Genomic DNA, 18,759 nt, shown 5'->3' on the forward strand with positions numbered 1-18,759 from the left:
AAGGAGCGTGTGTTAAAATCTTTGTAAACTTGCGCGAGAAATGGCACACAATTTTTGACCTCCCATACTTAAGGTTAGGTCAAAAAGAGGAACAGTATGGGAGACTATGCATTGAAAATTTGAGAAGAGGCCAAGTGTTGCCGACTCATGGACAACTACTCTTAATTGATGCAAATCATATACGCATTGTGTGCATCTACCAAACCCTTCTCGTATGGGAAAAGTTTTAGCTACAAGTAGGTAATCGGCAATGCAATCATTTACAAATCTATCTAAACGGTGTTCAATTGTAATCTCAACAAATAAATTTTTATAAATTTTATCATTATATTTTACTTGTCGCATTTTACCGTCCTACTAATGTTCATAGTATATGTAGAGATGAAGGCGAAGAAAAACCTAAAAATCGAAGACATTTCCATTCCATCAATGAAGGATTGCTTGCAAGTGAAACAATATGACACAAAAGCATGCCATAATTTCGATAGTGAAACCCAAACACCCCTTATTGCCTCCATAGGACTCATCATAGCCATAAACAAACCAAAAGACAAGAAGACAAGAAGAAAGAATAAAACGAGGTAGGAGACGACCAATTCCAACTCCTCCAAAAACAAAGTAAACTAAATTATTGACACACCACGTGTCAAACCACAACTGGCCCTGCACAACCCCCCACTTCCTCTCTCTCTGGTAAGACACTGGTTTTGACAAAACACCAATGCCTTCTTCTTCTTCTTCCTCTTCCTCTTCCTCCTCCTCCTGCTCTTGATGTTTCGAACCCCAATTTCCAGATTCGCCACACTTTTCAGAAACCCAAATCCCCATAAACTCTTACCCACAGAACCAATTCCCATATTCACCAAAAAAGCTCGAATCTTTGGCCCCAAACAAAAGCTCAAAATGCCATCCCAGCAAATCCTACCCATAACATACCACCCCCCATCTTCAAATCCCGCCACCACTGAAAAGCTACTAGTCAAATCTGAGGAGGACCCATCAACAAGGCTCCTCCTTTATTCACATTTCGAAGATGAAGAAAAGGCCGCGCCTTTGAAGCCCCTTCTTCCCAAGTCGGCGAGCTACACATTCAACACCTCCACCACCGCCGCCGCCGCAGCAGCAGGTTCTGCCAATAACAACCAGAAGCGGCGGCGCCGGACGGCCAGCGATAACTCGCTTTATTCGTCGTCATCCAATTCCTCATCGGAGGAGGGCGCTGCCGACCGGCAATCTATCGCCGGCGATGTGGAGCACGCCGCCGCCGAGACGTACTTGATCACCCGGCTGAGCTTGAAGCTTTTGAGCTATCTTGGGTACATAAAGTTTCTTACTTTTTTGGGTTTTGGATTGTTTTTTGTGAATACCCATTTTTGTAATTTGGATGATCTGTGAAGCCGCATTGGAAATGGTGCAGTCTATAAATGGTGTATGTTTGGATTGGAATCACTTAATTAAGGGCTTTAGCTTACTTAAATTAGAGCTATTTGATTGTCATTTGAGACTTAAGTAAACTAGGATCTTTTGAAGTGACATTTCCAAGTAAACCAAGTGGTAAAGTGTTTTAACTATTGTGATTCAATCTGTTATGCTTTGGGAAGAAGTTTGTTTTCCTAAGATAACTTTGAATAAGGGATAGATTTTGCGGGCAGCTTGGTGAAATAGTATGCAACTAATGTTGAAGAAATTGGGGCAATGGAAGAAATCAGATAGGATTTGCATGTAACTATTGAACTTATGTGTTGTGGATTTTGGAATTACCGCTTCTTTTATCAAATCTATCCTGATGTTAGATGCTTCCTGATCGTATATTTTTATTCAGGGTAGGCTACAGATGGATTACAAGATTTTTGGCCCTCGGTTGTTATTCGTTTTTACTTATGCCAGGGTTTATTCAAGGTATCCATCTTAAAATTTCATGCATATATGCACAAGTTGTTGTAGATATTAAAGTTAGTTTGCCCACTTCAGACAGTAAACATTGTAGACATGGTGAGGAACTCATGGTCAAGATATAGTAATCAGAAACTACCATCCAGGGGGTTATAACTATTGTGCCTGTGTTTTTTGCAGTTGGCTATTACTATTTCTTCTCCAAGCAGGTCCGCAGAGGTATAGTTTATGGCGATCAACCAAGAAATAGGTAGGTTGAGTTTAGTGCACTTTTTTGTATTTAGAACAATAAGTATTTTAGGATCAACTTTTGCTGTAGTAATAGCTCAAATTTTGTTGTACAGGCTAGATCTGTATCTACCCAAAAATTCTGATGGGCCAAAACCAGTCATTGCATTTGTAACTGGTGGAGCCTGGATTATTGGGTGAGTGATTGATCCTTGTCAGTTTATTTTTGAATAGTTCCTCGATGGTGTAGCTTGCATTTCTTTTGGAATTCGGAGTGTAAAACTTAAGTAGAGCTGAGATTGAGATCACATTCTGGGACCATAGTTCCAATGCTTAAGTTGTAGGTCCAATGTTATAGTGTTGCTTATGTTTTGTTTTGTTTTTTTTTTTCTTTCTTTTTTTCTTTTTGCGGTTTCACATATTATATTTTTTCATGCAACTTATTCCTCTGTTTTTTTATACTTAATACTTCTTTTGTTGGTTAAATTGTTGTTGATGCAGTTACAAAGCATGGGGTTCTCTTTTAGGAATACAGTTATCAGAACGAGACATCATAGTGGCATGCATAGATTACAGGTGATTTCTTTTTCCTTCAATCAAGTACATGCGCTATATAGTAGATGCCATATAGCTGAATGAATACGAGGAGATCCTATCTCTCTGAAATATGACCTCTGCTATCTATGAAAAATTTAACCAAAATCTAGTTCTTGCTTGTGTCAGACGTATTTTGAAAGAATTTCTGAGATTACTTGGTAGAATGTAATACTATGTCATAGCTACTGGGCACGTGTTCATCACTGAGATAAATGAGTAGTCAATGGGCTTCTTTCATGGTTTGCCACACTAACACCATTTATATTTTCACTTGATCTATGATCAGATCCTTGTTAATTCATGTCTTGCGTTTCTCATCACCCTGACAAAATTTTGCAGATCCATTTTTTTATCCTCCTATCATCCTATATCGAAGTTGAGCCATTCCATAGTTGTGCATGTTGGCCACTGAAACACAATAAGCTAACCTAGACAATTACCCCTTGGTTGCCCTATATTTTAATCACCTTCTTATTCCCAAAAATGGTAATCTTTGTTATGGATAAAAAGCCACTGATCAATCATAACATCACTTCAATTTCTCTCTTTTATGAGATATAAGTTTCCTGAACCTGACTTAGCATCATCTCCTTGATCATAAACTGATATCATTTGTAAAATACATTTTAATAGTAGTTAGTCTTTTGGGAGTATTTCCGCTTTGGTCTAAAGATATTCTCGATAGGGAAAAAGCTTGTAAGGCTGGAAGTATTCACCAAAATATGATGGACTGATCTTATTTAAAACTGATGCTCGGATGGTCAAAGCACACAACTTTTCACTTTGTTCTAGACCTTTTCCTTTTCAAGCATACAAGGTAAGACAAAATGAAAAGTTGTATGCTCGAAAAGGAAAAGTACAGAACAAAGTGAAAAGTTGTGGATTTCATCAACATACATGTGGTATCCTCAAGGAAATCAGATTTAGTAATTAGTACATACTAGTCTTATTTAAAACTGATGCTCGGATGGTCAAAGCACACAACTTTTCACTTTGTTCTAGACCTTTTCCTTTTCAAGCATACAAGGTAAGACAAAGTGAAAAGTTGTATGCTCGAAAAGGAAAAGTACAGAACAAAGTGAAAAGTTGTGGATTCATCAACATACATGTGGTATCCTCAAGGAAATCAGATTTAGTAATTAGTACATACCAGTTTGTTGCATTCAGGTCAGTATTATTAATGTCATGTGCACTGCTGAACTACCTACGCACCTGTAGTCAATGTCTTATCATGCCTTCATGCAGAAATTTCCCTCAGGGTACTATCAGTGATATGGTACAGGATGCTTCTCAAGGCATCTCATTTGTATGTAATCATATTGCTGAATATGGAGGCGATCCTGATAGGTAATGGTATCGTTTTATGCTTCTTCTTTTTTATATGTTTTTCCCTGAAAATATGTAGGTGATCCTATTGCTAAAGTTGATATTGGTCATGCTATGTTTCTGCAGGGTTTATGTGATGGGACAATCAGCTGGTGCACATATTGGTGCATGCTCAATTGTTGACCAGGCAATCAAGGAGCTTGGTGAAGGAGAGAGCACTTCTTGGAGTGTTTCCCAGATAAAGGCTTACTTTGGTCTTTCTGGAGGGTAATATATGATTTATTATAATTTTTTTAAATTAAATTATTGAAGCTCCTTTTCATATAACTTTTGCAAATTGCGATTCGTATCTTTTGATAGATGCTTTCACGTATGGATTCTCATTCTGACATGCTCACACAGGTACAATTTGTTTAATTTAGTAGATCACTTCCACAGTCGAGGCCTATACCGTTCAATATTTTTAGGGTATGAACCTTCTCTTGTAATGCCACAATTTCTGCTAGAATTGCACTTTGTTCGAATATTTCATGACTCCCAAAACTCTTACAGCATAATGGAAGGGGAGCATTCATTGCAACGTTTCTCTCCTGAAGTCATGATTCAGGACTCCAATGTTAGGAGTGCTGCTTCTCTTTTACCTCCTATTATTTTATTTCATGGTACTGCAGATTATTCCATACCATCAGATGCCAGGTATAAGTCACATCTGGATTTATTCCTTTGATTAGCTACAAGTCATTTCTTAACATAAATGGTGTGGATTCTGGGAATTTGCTCTTAAGAGATAATTAATATAGCTTAGTTTTTCATCCTAGTATAACTGAACATATGGTTCTCCACCAGATCTTATAAGCATATAATTTCAAGTCCACAGGCTTTGACAAGCATGTTGTCTTGTGCAGTAAGAATTTTGCAGAAACTCTTCGGAGTCTTGGAGTGAAAGCTGAATCGATTCTGTATGAAGGGAAAACTCACACAGATTTGTTTCTTCAGGTAAGAGAGCACTAAAGATGGTCCTTTTTGGTTTACCCAAGTAGCATATCTCTTCCATTAGAAAGCCATAGCAATTTTGTTCAGTTTTAAGCTAGGAAGTCACTGAACCATGTACTGGATTCCTTGGTTTCCTTAATTTGGCATCCCATCAGTATATGGCATACCCATTATCTCCGTTCCATTCTGAACTTGAATTGCTCTACTGCTAGATCCTTCGTACTGTTTTCATTTGCCTGTTTCGTTACCTCCTCCAAAAAGGAGAAATGAAACACCTAAACAGGAAAAAAAGAAATCCGTGTTAAAATCTGTTTGGTGTTTGTGTTACTCAGGATCCAATGCGAGGCGGAAAAGATCAGATGTTTGAAGACTTAGTAGCTATCATTCATGAAGGTGATTCAGAGGCCCTTGCCAAAGATGCAGTGGCTCCACCAAGAAAGCGCCTTGTACCTGAGTTCATGTTGAAGTTGGCTCACAAAGTCAGCCCATTCTAGCTATTTTTGTTGATCATTCATCACCCCCAAAAATAGAGTTTCTTTGTGATGTAATCTATTCTTGTACATATCATTAATGAAAACCCAACTGTTTACCCCTTATTTGTGGGTAACCTTCAGAACTCCCCTATTCTCGTCACATAGATCAAAGTTCTTCGTTTCCTTTGTAAAATGTTGAGACATTCTGAACATCTGTAGAAGTATACCACAGGGAATGTTGTACTGATTATATTCCTTTTTAAATTCTCCCAATCTTTGTAATCTTAGGCCTAGTTTGGTTCATGGAATAGAAATCAATTCCCTTGTCTTTCCCATGGGGATGAGAAATTAAAATTCCTGTCCGTTCTCCTTTCCAAGGTTTGGTAAAACAGGGACAATATTCAAGAAAGACTATTTGATTTCTCTTCCAGTATTTGGCTGGTTCAGGAAAGAAAAGAAAAAATATATCAATGTTTCAATAATATCCTTGTATTTTAAAATTTATCATCATGGATGAAACTGACAATAATACATTTGAGTAGGGGAATAATATATTTGAGTAGGGGTATTGTAGTCCTAAATTTTCATAATAAATTCTAGGAAAGAAGAAAGGAAAATCAATCCCATGAGTTTTGAAAGGAACCATCTTCCACCATATTTTCCCATCTGTCAGGAAAATAGTTCACAAGTTTGTGTCTACCAAACAAAGGAAAGAAACAATTTTCCTTTCCTGATTCCTCAAATCCGTGAATCAAACATGGCCTTAATCATCAAAATAAAATCTATTTTGAAGTTATAAACCTCACAGATAGGAAGTTTCTCTCGGCCTATTTTTCATTTTTTCCTGGACTGACCGACTTGTGTGTTGAGGACTTAAAAGGCATGTGTGATTAGTTTCCTAACAAGGAAAGCTCAAGCCAACCAACCCTGAAAGTTAGCGACTCTGAGCTTAAAATCTGCATAAAATTTATATCAATTAGATGCATTACATGGAGGGCGTGCCTTTGTGGTTTTGCAGTGTATTTTGGTTTGATTCGAGACAATAAGTAGCAGATTAGCATTTCCTGGTAGTAGCTGAAAAGGTATATTTATTTCAATGGAATTGCTTACATGGATCAAATCGAAGTTCCCAAGCTCGCACTCATTGATTACAAATTCCAAAGTACAATATTACGAGACAATAAGAAATGAAATTTTTTTTTTCCTATATGCTTTTGTCTCTTGTTATATAAGCATTCATCAGCAATTTGGTCAGTTCTTGGCTGCAGCTTTGCCACCTTTACCCTGTAAAATTACCAATTAATCGTTTGTTAGTGTAAAAAAATTAGCAGGAGTCCAGAAGACCGACCTATAGCTGCGAATACATCATAACTAATTAGTTTATGTAGGTTGTACTCGCTGTACCTTCTTCTTGGGTGCAGGAGCCGGCTTGGCTGCAGCCTTCTTTGGTCCTGCTTTAGATGCTGAAGTTTTGGCTGCACCATCGCCGGCCTTGGCGACGGCAGGTTCTTTCTTGGACTGCCCAAACAGTTGAGTCCCAACTCCTCTCTCGGCCTTCATTGATGCCATACTTTTAGAAACTTGGAAACTCTTTCACAGAGATATGAAATGTGTGTGTTGTGTAACTTGATGGCCTTAACTACTTACTTCTACTGAGCCTGTCCTTTTTATAGGCTATAGCCTTCTCTGCTGTGAAAAAGGAATTGGAATAATCGCGCATGCAAGTTACGATAGAAGGATGATAGTGGATCAATGGTGGTGATTTCGGAGAATGGAATAAGAGATATTGGCAGATCGACCTGTATGCACTTGAAGGTGCAGGTTATAGCATCAGATGCTCATGCTTGATTACTGCTTTCTGGTATGGACTGAAACTCTTAGAAATCATTCTAAGCATATATATATTGTCGTATTGTGATGGGTGTAAATAATATTTTAAAGGAACAAAAATAAGTGATCTTGATTCCTTTTAGACATAATTGTATGATTCTTCTACTTTGGGGTCTTTAGATTTTCAGTGTATATGGAAGTGGATGTGTTGGTGAATACATTTGATAGTTCAAAGATGTAATTTTAGGATCCGACTCCTCTAAAGTTAGGAGTCGTGAAGTTACATGAAGTTAATAAAATTTCAAGTCATTCACATTCATCCGATGATTATGAATGTGATTGGGATATTGAAATCATCGAGAGTTTTTTAGAGGAGCCGGATCCATTACACAATCTGTTGAAGGAAAATCAGTTTTGTGTGCCTAATCAAACTAGGAGTAGTAATATGAGAGAATGTTCTAGAATTCCTAGACCTATTCGGAATAGTTTTCCTTGTATCATTAGAACATGTACTTTGTAAACTATATATAGGGCTCCTATTCTCAATAATCAGATACAACTCTCTTATCAATCTCTCTCGATTCTCATATTCTTAAACACGTTATCAGCACGAGTTCTAACCACAAAAACCAAAAACCCGAAAAACTCTTCTCACCAAAAACTGCCGCAGCCCCTAGCCCGTGCTAGCCACCTCCGCAGCCTTCCCCACGCGCGCCCCTGCCCTCGTTGCTTCCCGCCTGCGCGCCCGTGCGTGCAGCACTGCCGCACATCTGCTGCCCCTGCAGCGTCTCTGCCAGGCACCTCTCGGCCAGCTGCATCTGCAGCCCCCTCGGCCAACCATTCAGTCAAACTCCCAGCCTTATTCCATCATCACACGAGCATACATCACCGAGCCCACCTCGTCCTCCCAATTCGACCTACATCACCTCCTAGTACAAGACTTCAAGGTTTCAAGCTTCGAATTAACCAAGTAAGTATTTACATTAAAGTTCCCGTTTTTTTTTTAAATTTAATTTCCTCCTTCTTTTTCCTCAGGGACTTGCAACCTCCCTTCTTCTACATCCCACCTTTCTTATAATGTGGGTTCGATTCTTAAAAAGCGGAATCGTGGGGATTCACGCTATTAACGAACTAAGAGCGTTCGTAAGACTTCGGACTAAGAGCGTCCATATTGAACATCATTGTTTCGGTCTAATCCAATTATTCTTGGAAATCGATTTCTTGGTAGCTTAGCTCGGAAATCTTATTATTTAGTTGTCGTGGAAGTTTTAACTCCGAAACTAATATATTTCTTATTCTTATTTTAGGATGTCGAAGCCGAAGCTTGACTTCCCCATACTTGACTCAACAGGCTCGAAATATCATAGTTGGGTCACGGATGTTGAGAACCATCACACTTCAAAAGGGATCCTACCTGTAATTCAGGCACCCAACCCTGATCTCCTATTCGAGCGTATGACTACGAATAATGCCACCGCCCTTATCTTGATGAGGCGCCACATGGATAAATCACTCCGATTGGAGTACATGGCAATCAAGGATGCTAGAGAATTATGGGTTGCGCTAGAAGAGCGATTTGGCAATGTTAAGGACTCCCTCCTCCCGACTTGAAAGTTCAATGGAGCAATTTACGATTTGCCGACTTCAAGTCCGTAGCTGAATTTAATTCAGAAGCTCTACGCCTCAAAACCATGTTGGGGTTTTGTGGACAACCTGTCACGGAGCAAGAGCTAATTGAGAAAACTCTCTCCACCTTCCCCATCTCAGCAATTTTGGTATCAAAGCAATATCGAACCGAATACAATACTGGACGGATCACGAGATTTCATCAGCTAATTAATGTTATGTCTGTAGCTGAAAAACATGATAATATCCTCGTGAAGAATTATAATTCAAGGCCTGTCGGAACTAAGAGCGTTCAAGAGGTGAATTATAATAATGCACCCAAAGGAGGGCGCAAGGAGCGGAACCCTAAGAATAAGGGACACAACGGACGTTTTGGTCCATATAATCTCCCTACAAAGGAAGGTAATCGTCAGAATGAAGGACGAACACGTGGCAATACATGGCAACGTGGGAGAGGAGGCCGTGGGGCTCCAGGACGTGGTGGAGCCGCCCAAGGCCGTGGGAATGGCGCTAACCCTCCTAGGGGACGCCACCCAAGTGCAAACAACGCACCTCAATTAAAGGGAGGAAACCACAATGACATGTGTCATCGATGTGGATCAAGTGAGCATTGGTTCAAGCAATGTAATGCAAGCAATCAATTAGTTGAACGTTACAAGGCATATAGAGACTTTAGAGAGCATGAAGCCTATCTTGCCGAAGAAGGAGAAGAAGATGGTGATGATGCCAACGTCAATCTCACCATAGCGGACTTCAAATCTGACAAGGAATTGCACAAGGATGCTGCAGATTTTGATTAGTATAGTCCTTTATTTTTCCAAGCATTATGTAATGGCAATTATGTCTTAATCAATAAAATGACTTATTGTATTAACTCTTTCCCTCTAGGCGTACTCAAGAGTAATTGTGATGTCTAGGAAAGGTTTGAACTGAGAGAACGGTTTTAAAAGTGAGCAATGCTCCACCAAAATCTCGTCTTACCTTACCTGGTCACAACCAAATTGGAATTACCGAACGGATTGAGTGACTACAATTTGTCTAAAGTTTGATTTTTTTTTTTATGTTGGATTAGATTTTGGTCAAGAAACTTTGATGTAATCATTGGCTATTTTTAATAAAGTATCGATTTATTTTATTCAATGTCTTGGACATATTTTAATTTCGAACTTTATTATTTTTCAGTATGTTTCCCGGAGAGCTAGAATGCCTCGTGGATAGTGCAACTACACATACCATCCTTCAAAATAGGCAACTATTCCTATGGATGACACCTTCTCGATCTTCCGTGACTACGATGGCTGGATCATCTCAATTGATTCATGGTAAAGGACCAGCCCAATTTATGTTGCCAAATGGCACAACTTTAAATGTCACCAAAGCTCTTTATGCTCCTAGGGCAGGAAGAACCCTATTGAGCTTCAAAGATATAAGAGCCAATGGTTTTCATGAACACATTGTGAGAATGGACAAGAGTTCCTTTGCATCACCTCTAATGACTACGGACATAAAAGAGTCTTAGAGAAACTTATGTGTCGCTCTAGTGGGTTGTATGCAACCACTATTCGAATAATTGAATCCAATCATGTTATGAGAGATGATTTATGGGATTCCGACACATATAGGCTTTGGCATGACCTTTTGGGACATCCAGGTCGTGATATGATGATCCGTATATTAAAGACTTCGCACGGACATCCATTTTTCATAACGAAAAGAAGTAAAATTCGGATTTTGGACTCCGAAAGAGCCCCTACGCCTCACGGCGCCGTTCACCCCCAAAACCGGCCTTCACTGGCCGGCGCCGCCGTCCCCCTGCGGCCTAAGGGTGGCTTTGACGCCACTAATGCTCTTTTGTCTCCAAATTTTACTTCTAAAGTCACTTATGACTTCGTGGCTCAACCAAAATCCTCATTGGTTGTTTCTAAAGCCCATCATTCGTTCTGCAAAGCCTGCTCTTTAGCAAAATTAGGATCGAGACCATCCTATGCAAAGGACACTAAAGAAAATATACCATTCTTGCAACGAATCCAAGGTGATATTTGTGGACATATTCAACCACCATGCGGACCATTTAGATAATTTATGGTGTTGGTTGATGCATCAACACGTTGGTCACATGTCATGCTATTGTCCACAAGGAACGCTGCATTTGCTAAACTCCTAGCACAAATTATTAAATTAAGGGCTCACTACCCTGATCATCCTATTAAGTCTATAAGATTAGATAACGCTGGGGAGTTTACATCAAAAACTTTTGATGATTATTGCATGTCCATTGGGATTGAAGTTGAACATCCTGTTCCTCATGTTCACACCCAAAATGGTCTCGCAGAAGCCACCATTAAAAGATTACAAATGGTCGCTAGGGCATTGGTCATGCGCACCAATCTCCCTATTTATGCTTGGGGCTATGCAATATTGCATGCAGCTGTGCTTATTCGTCTGAGACCCACTGCCAATCAACCCTTCTCTACGTCCCAGATGGTGACTGGGTATGAGCCTGATGTCTCACACTTACGCATATTTGGGTGTGCAGTTTATGTGCCAATTACGCCTCCACAGCGCACCAAAATGGGTCCTCAACGACGATTAGGCATTTATGTTGGATATGATTATCCAACAATTATCTGCTACATAGAACCCTTGACAGGTGATCTCTTCACCGCTAGATTTGCGGATTGTCACTTTGATGAGACAGTCTTCCCGTCGTTAGGGGGAGATAAGAACATAAATGTTCAACAGGAACGACATGAATTGTCGTGGTCTGTCCCCACTCTGTCTCATCTTGATCCCCGAACTGCACAGTCCTAAATTGAAGTGCGGAGAATTCTCGATCTTTAGAACGTAGCAGATCGAATCGATGCCTGATGCGTTTTCTGATATCGCTAAAGTGACGAGATCACACATACCTGCTGCAAACGTGCTTGCAAGGATTGATGTCCCTAAAACTAGAGGACCTGACGCCACCTCAAGAGTGCATGAGCATGGCGCCAACGTCCCCTCCCTTGGTGACGTTGTGGCTAGGGCCACGACTCCTGCTAGGAAGCGCGGGAGGCCCATAGGTTCGATGGATTCTCGCCCAAGAAAGAAAGCGAGTTTGACACAAAATAATCCAATAATCATCGATGTGAATAATCTATCTCATGAGAATATTCCGGATTATGGTTACGTCCAAGAGACATCATTGGGGGACGCTCCAATGTCAGAACCAATTCCAGAGAATAGAGAGATCTCCATGAATTACACTAGTGTACATGAGATGATGGATAGAAATTCTATGGCTATTGATGATGCATTTGCATAACATGTTGCAAAAGGAATTATAGAATATGATGATATCGAACCTCGCTCTGTCGAAGAATGTCAACGAAGAGCGGATTGGCCTAAATGGAAAGATGCGATCCAGGCTGAATTGGATTCACTAACAAAGAGACAGGTATTTGGGCCCATAACGTAGACACTCCCAGATGTAAAACCTGTTGGCCACAAATGGGTCTTTATTAGAAAGCGTAATGAGAAAAATGAGGTGGTTAGATATAAAGCCCGCCTCGTGGCGCAAGGTTTCTCACAACGCCTTGGAATCGACTACGAGGAGACATATTCTCCCGTAATGGACGTTATAACGTTCCGCTATCTTGTCAGTTTGGTAGTTTCCGAAAAACTTGACATGCAGCTTATGGATGTGGTTACAACATATCTCTATGGGGATCTAGATTCAGAGATATATATGAAGGTCCCAGATGGACTTCAATTACCCAAGTCAAGTGACTCTAAACCACGGAGCGCGTTTTCAATAAGATTAAAACGCTCACTATATGGATTAAAACAATCCGAAAGGATGTGGTATAACCGTTTAAGTGACTACTTGATTGGGAATGGATATATTAACAATGAAATATGCTCATGCGTGTTCATTAAAAGAACAAGTTCCGGATTTGCAATCGTAGCAGTTTATGTCGATGACATGAACCTAATTGGAACTCTAGATGAGTTAAAGGAAACTGCTAAATACTTGAAATCTGAATTTGAGATGAAAGATCTTGGGAAAACACGATTTTGTCTCGGTTTAGAACTCGAGCACCGTAGTGATGGGATTTTGATCCATCAGTCTGCATATACTCAGAAAATCCTAAGGCGCTTTAATGAAGATAAAGCGAAGCCTGTGAGTACTCCCATGATCGGTCGTAGTCTTGAGCCCGGAAAAGATCCGTTTCGTCCAAAGGATGAGGACGAAGAACCATTAGAGGCCGAAGTGCCCTATTTAAGTGTAATAGGCGCATTATTGTACTTAGGTCAATGCACAAGACCGGATATCTCATTCGCAGTGAACTTGTTAGCTTGACATAGTTCTGCGCCAACACGCCGCCATTGGATTGATGTATAGATAATCTTTCGATACTTAAGGGGTACGATTGATATTGGCATATTCTATCCTTACAAAGAGAAAAGGAATGACGAAAATTTGGGATCGAACCCCAAGAGGCAAAACGCCGCCGGCGCCGCCACCGCCCATGGTGGCCGGCGTCCCCCCACTTCCCTCCATCAAAACGACAATGATGTTTTGATGGGTTTTGCTGATGCAGGGTACCTCTCTAACCCTCACAAAGGTCGCTCCCAAACGGGTTATGTCTTTACCATGGGAAGCACTGCGATATCTTGGAGGTCTATAAAACAGACCCTTGTTGCAACTTCCTCAAATCATGCAGAGATTATTGCTCTACATGAAGCTGTACGTGAATGCATATGGTTAAGGTCTGTAATTAGACATATTCAAGGAAGTTGTGGTTTAAAGTCTACCACGGATGAACCTACATGCATTTATGAGGATAATGCAGCTTGTATTGAGCAAATGAAGTTAGGTTTCATCAAGGGCGACAACACCAAGCATATATCGCCTAAATTCTTCTATAATCAGCAACAATAATCGCTTCTAAAGATTGAAGTGAATCAAATCCTATCAGAGGATAATGTAGCGGACTTATTCACTAAGTCGTTACCGAAATCCACCTTCGAGAAACATGTGAAGAGCATCGGATTAAGAAAGTTATCCGAACTCCCACGATTGTAGCAATCAGGGGGAGATATAGACATCAGGGGGAGTTATGATGTCTACATGTTCGATCTCGAAGAATTAAAGACGTGTTGTACTCTTTTTCTCCTCCTCGAGCTTGTTTTTGTCCCACAGGGTTTTTCACTCGAGCAAGGTTTTTTACGAGGCAACGGATGAAGCGTCACCACCAAGTTTGAAGCGGCATAAGGGGGAGTGTTGAAGGAATATCGATTTAGTGTGCCTTATCAAACTAGGAGTAGCAATAGGAGAGAAGGTTCTAGATTTCCCAATCCTACACGGATTGGTATTCCTTGTAACATTAGAACTAGTACTTTGTAATCCCTATATATAGGGCTCCTATTCTCAATAATCAGATACAACTCTCTGATCAATCTCTCTCGATTCTCATATTCTTAAACACAATCCTAATTTTAAAAAGAAAAGACTACATTTATCAATCGGTTGATCCTAATTTGATTTGGCTATATGTTAAATATTAAAGGACAAAATATTGTTTACTCCCTATACTTATAGGGAGTCGACGTTTCAGTCCCTGATTTTTCAATTTCACCTAAAAACTCCATAAACTCTCCAATTTCACCCAATTGGTCCTTACCGTCAACTTTCCGTCAAAACCTCCGTTATCTTGCTAACGTGGCTTCCTTTTCACACCAAAATGTCTATTTTACCCTCACTGACAATTTTTTTTTTTTTTCTCTCTTTCTATTTTCTTTTTACCTCTTCTTCCATCCCTGCTCTTCAGCCTTCTCTTCCTCCTCTCTAATCTCTTCTCTCTATAAGATGGTGGTGGTTCCGTCTTAGATATCGACTTGCTCTCCCTCCAATTTAACCGCCTCCTATCTATCCAATTGCACCTCCTCTACCACACCTCCGACCTTGTCTCCGTCGTCTCTACCTCCTCTCTCTGCCCTTGCACCTCTTCAACTGCACATCTGGAACTTATTCTTATTCAATTAAATCCCTGATTCAAACTTCAACCACCAACACATATACTTGAAAACCACAAAGAATTGAAATTTAAAGCATCTTGCACTGAATATCAGTTTTGGGGGTTTTGCCATAGTCTTCTTGCTACTCACGATGTCAGCCACTTCCTTCCAGTGCTCCTGCTTCAGGTTCCCTCTGCTTAGCTCCAAGTATCTCTCCCCCCACGCCTCGATCAGCGCCTCCTCCATTTCTTGAAATCAAGCATAACTAAAGTTGTAGTCATGTTCAAAACTATGAAATTAAGATCAGAAATCAATTCCAAACCTCTGAATAGTAAACACCAGAAACCAACTGTACCCAAACAACAACTTTTTCCAATCTTAATCAAAATTCAATTTTGAACGTGAATACATATAGAGCTCGACGAAGAGAAGAATTCTAATACTTTGATCGCCGCTGTTCATGTCCGGAGCTGCCAGAAAATACTTTGAAACCGCCGGAAGAACCAAGCTTCGATTCTCCTTCCTTTCTTATATTTTGGAGCAACTGAGACCGTAGGGAGATTGCTGACCTCGAGACGAAGCTGTCGGCACCGGTGAGATGCCACGAAGTGGCCGGAATCCAAAACCCGTCGGCGAACCCTGAAATGTTTCGGGGCTGCTCTTGCCGCCACAGTAAACACCAGGCAAGGCCGGAAATAGGAGCTGCGATCGGATCACCATTGGAACAAAAATGGGTCGAAGGCAGCTTTGGTCTGGGCTGTGATCTGATATGGTCCGCCACAGTCTTAGGGAGAGAAGAGATCAGAGAGGAGGAAGAGAAGGCCGAAGAGGTAAAAGGAAAATAGAAAGAGAAAAAAAGTTAATTTTTTTTTGTCAAGTGAGGGTAAAATAGACATTTTAGTATGAAGGGGATGCCACGTCAGCAAGATAATGGAGTTTTTGACGGAAAGTTGACGGTAAGGACCAATTTGGTGAAATTTGAGAGTTTAGGGAGTTTTTAGGTGAAATTGAAATGTCAGGGACTGAAACGTCGACTCCCTATAAGTATAAGGAGTAAACAGTATTTTGTCCAATATTAAATTTAAAAACTCATATATCCCAAACTGTGAATATCTCAAAGAGTTTTTCTTGACAATGGATGCCTGGTATCTCAAAGAGTTTTTCTTGACAATGGATGTCTTATTCGTCTGTTGTTTAATTTTTTCATGAAATAAACACAAATTCTGCAGTTTCACCTAGCTATTTATTTGTTGGTAAAGATTTTTTATAATAAGATAAAAACATTGCCGACGACTTTGCAACTTCTGGCGATGATTTAGTTGTCGGTGAAAGTAATTTAAAATATAAACAAAACAAGTTTTTTAACTTCACGACCGCTCATTCATTCGCCGGTCAAGGCTGTTTAAAGTAAAAATAAACCCATTTCTGGAGAAGGTCTTACTTCTTTGAGGATCAAAAATAAAGAAACTACATCCATGAAGGTCATGTTATTCTTCTTCTGGCTAAGAAAGAAGGAAACCATAGGTCAGGTCTCATGTTTTAATCTGTGTATATGATGTGATCATATAAACTGTAGCATTCAAATCTTTTTTTTTTTTTTTTTTTAATATTTGGAGGTTTAGATTTGATAAAGTAATCTGGGGTTCACATCCAAAATTAATTGGCAATGGATAGAGTGGCCCAAACACTTATAATTATAAACCCATAGGCAAGGTCCAATTTTTTTCATGTGGGATTTATATATTCTCAACATGCCTCCGCACGTGTGGCGAATTTTTAAGCCATACACGTGGACAACTTTGGGTGACGTGGAGCCTATGTGGCTGTGAGGCATGCACATGTGGGATAACCCCATTCTGATATATACCATGATAAAGTAATATGAAGTTCACATCCAAAACTAATTGGCTAAATGGGACCTTGCTGATGGGTTTATAAGGGTTTGGGCCACTCGATCTATTGCCAATTAGTTTTGGATGTGAATCCCAGATTACTTTATCAAGATTAAAGAACAAGAACGCACCAGAACAATTTTTCCCGAGGAGCTCGAGAATCAGAACCTTGAATATATAAAGTAGATCCTCTGTATGCTTTACAGGACACCTTATATATACATACAACTCTTGGCAGATTCTGCTATATATCTCCCTTTTATAAGATTCTGCTTAAAGGTGATTTCACAGTAAATCATATATTAATGGGTTTTACGTTCCATTCACGATCATGACTCTGTTCAAAGTTGCTTCTGCTCTCCAAAATTAAGTTTGTCTTTCAAGGAAGTGAAGATTCTTCATTTCTTTGTGATGGTTTTCTGAAGTTATGGAATTTGCAGCATTTTAGTTCAACCATTTGTATAATGATTTAGTTTGTCCTTGTCTTGTACCTTGAATGATCAAATCTGAGAAGAATTGAGTCAACTAATTTAGTAGGATCGATTCTCTGCATCTAGTTTAAGCAAATATCAAACAAAGACTATTCAAAACATAGATATTTTATTAAAAAGGCCAAGATAAAAAGAGAAACATGGACATAGATCACAACCAAGCTAGTAGTGTAGTAATGGTTATGATTTTATTAAACATTATGGAGGATGGCGATGGTTTAGCATCTTCATGCACTCCACACCTCGCACCCTTCATCCTCGTTCTGCTTAATTCTTGGCTGCAGCTGGTTTGCTTCCAGTAGTCTAACAAAACATTCACAAAACGAAAAATATGTAAAGCACATATTGCAAATTAAATTTCATATATATATAGAAGAACAAGTTTGTTAATGCATGAATATGTAGGGTTACCTTCTTCCTAGGCTCCTTAGGCTTCGTCTCGGTCTTCTTTGGGGCGGCTTTGGAGGCTGGAGCTTTGGGCGTGGTACCACTCGCTTTTGGAGCTGCAGGCTCTTTCTTCGGCTGTCCTATAGGGGCTTGAGTGCCAACAGGTTTCTCAGCCTTGAGTGATGCCATTTCTTTTTAAGTTAAATGTGGTGATTACTTCCTTCCTGTCTCTGGCCTCAAGTGTTAGCTCTACTACAACTATTTTATAGATGAGAAGTTGAGGTTCATAAAATTGACCTGGAATCAGAATCCCTGTTTACAGTAGATATATTGTAACTGAATAGAGAGGGGTGTGATGGGCACATGAGGGTATGGAATAATACAATGTTAATGGAGTGGTGGCCTCTTGAGAGATGCTGGCGAATCTGATGCTCAAGCAAGATATATCTAAAATGACATCATTCGATGCCTATTCTAGTGTCTGTAATTGCTGATGATATTTCATCTTAAAGCATAGAAAGTATTTAATCTAGACCATCAGTTTCGGCTTTGGACTAAGATTTTGTTCAGTTTCCTCTAAAACCTCACATTATGAGATTTTTGCATCCTAATCCATCACTTGAAAAATTGGTAATAATTACGAATCTTTTGTACCAAGGCTAGGAGTGTGGGCATTTGTATAAAAACAATTGACTAGCATGATATATGATTGAATTGGAGAAAATCATGATCAAATTCTATAGCTCTTAGGTTGCAATCATGTCAGTTTCTGATCCTTACATATGCCAAAATAGAGAGATTGATAGAATTCATTCTAAGCATATTGGCATACATCGTAATGGGAGCCAGTACATGCTTTAGTCATGGAATTAAGACACTACAAGCTTTTCATATGTAATTCTGAACAGTTTTACATTTTAGTGACCCTTTCTGAATGATTAAAGCAGCCTCCGTCGAAGGTTGATCAATATCATCTCCAAAAACATTGCTGGACTACTCAAAAATTCAACATCCATCTGTCAC

The 18,759-nt window shown here is 39.7% G+C and overlaps 1 protein-coding gene and 2 long non-coding RNA genes across 4 annotated transcripts; 1 reads left to right on the forward strand and 2 right to left on the reverse strand.

The window, feature by feature from the left end:
- Window positions 1-614: 614 nt before the first annotated feature.
- Window positions 615-5,843, forward strand: LOC133709588 (probable isoprenylcysteine alpha-carbonyl methylesterase ICMEL2). Of its 2 annotated transcripts, XM_062135380.1 has the most exons (11): window positions 619-1,316; window positions 1,823-1,899; window positions 2,074-2,143; window positions 2,238-2,318; window positions 2,623-2,697; window positions 3,964-4,065; window positions 4,171-4,311; window positions 4,447-4,512; window positions 4,597-4,740; window positions 4,950-5,040; window positions 5,370-5,843. In XM_062135380.1, the coding sequence occupies exons 1-11, from the start codon at window positions 772-774 to the stop codon at window positions 5,529-5,531; spliced, it is 1,554 nt and encodes a 517-aa protein (XP_061991364.1). In that variant the 5' UTR covers window positions 619-771; the 3' UTR covers window positions 5,532-5,843. The 2 variants fall into 2 exon arrangements, with proteins under 2 accessions (XP_061991365.1, XP_061991364.1); XM_062135381.1 differs by lacking the exon at window positions 2,238-2,318 and having other exon boundaries at window positions 615-1,316.
- Window positions 5,844-6,581: 738 nt separating this feature from the next.
- LOC133710662 (uncharacterized) lies at window positions 6,582-7,363 on the reverse strand. The gene is made up of 2 exons (XR_009846794.1): window positions 6,915-7,363; window positions 6,582-6,794 (listed from the first exon to the last, which is right to left on the reverse strand). It is a non-coding gene; the product is annotated as an uncharacterized LOC133710662 (long non-coding RNA).
- A 10,073-nt stretch (window positions 7,364-17,436) lies between these two features.
- LOC133710602 (uncharacterized) lies at window positions 17,437-18,092 on the reverse strand. Its single transcript, XR_009846779.1, has 2 exons — window positions 17,761-18,092; window positions 17,437-17,652 (listed from the first exon to the last, which is right to left on the reverse strand). It is a non-coding gene; the product is annotated as an uncharacterized LOC133710602 (long non-coding RNA).
- Window positions 18,093-18,759: the final 667 nt, after the last annotated feature.

The sequence above is a fragment of the Rosa rugosa genome, chromosome 5 (genome assembly GCF_958449725.1).
Source record: "Rosa rugosa chromosome 5, drRosRugo1.1, whole genome shotgun sequence".
NCBI lineage: Eukaryota > Viridiplantae > Streptophyta > Magnoliopsida > Rosales > Rosaceae > Rosa > Rosa rugosa.

What these genes read in the sequence shown, in the direction of transcription:
- LOC133709588 (XM_062135380.1), top strand. Translation starts at nt 772, where the DNA reads ATGTTTCGAACCCCAATTTCCAGATTCGCCACACTTTTCAGAAACCCA. An exon ending in AAGCTTTTGAGCTATCTTGG is followed by an intron (nt 1,317 to 1,822) that starts GTACATAAAGTT and finishes ATTTTTATTCAG; the next exon opens with GGTAGGCTACAGATGGATTA. An exon ending in GGCGATCAACCAAGAAATAG is followed by an intron (nt 2,144 to 2,237) that starts GTAGGTTGAGTT and finishes TTTGTTGTACAG; the next exon opens with GCTAGATCTGTATCTACCCA.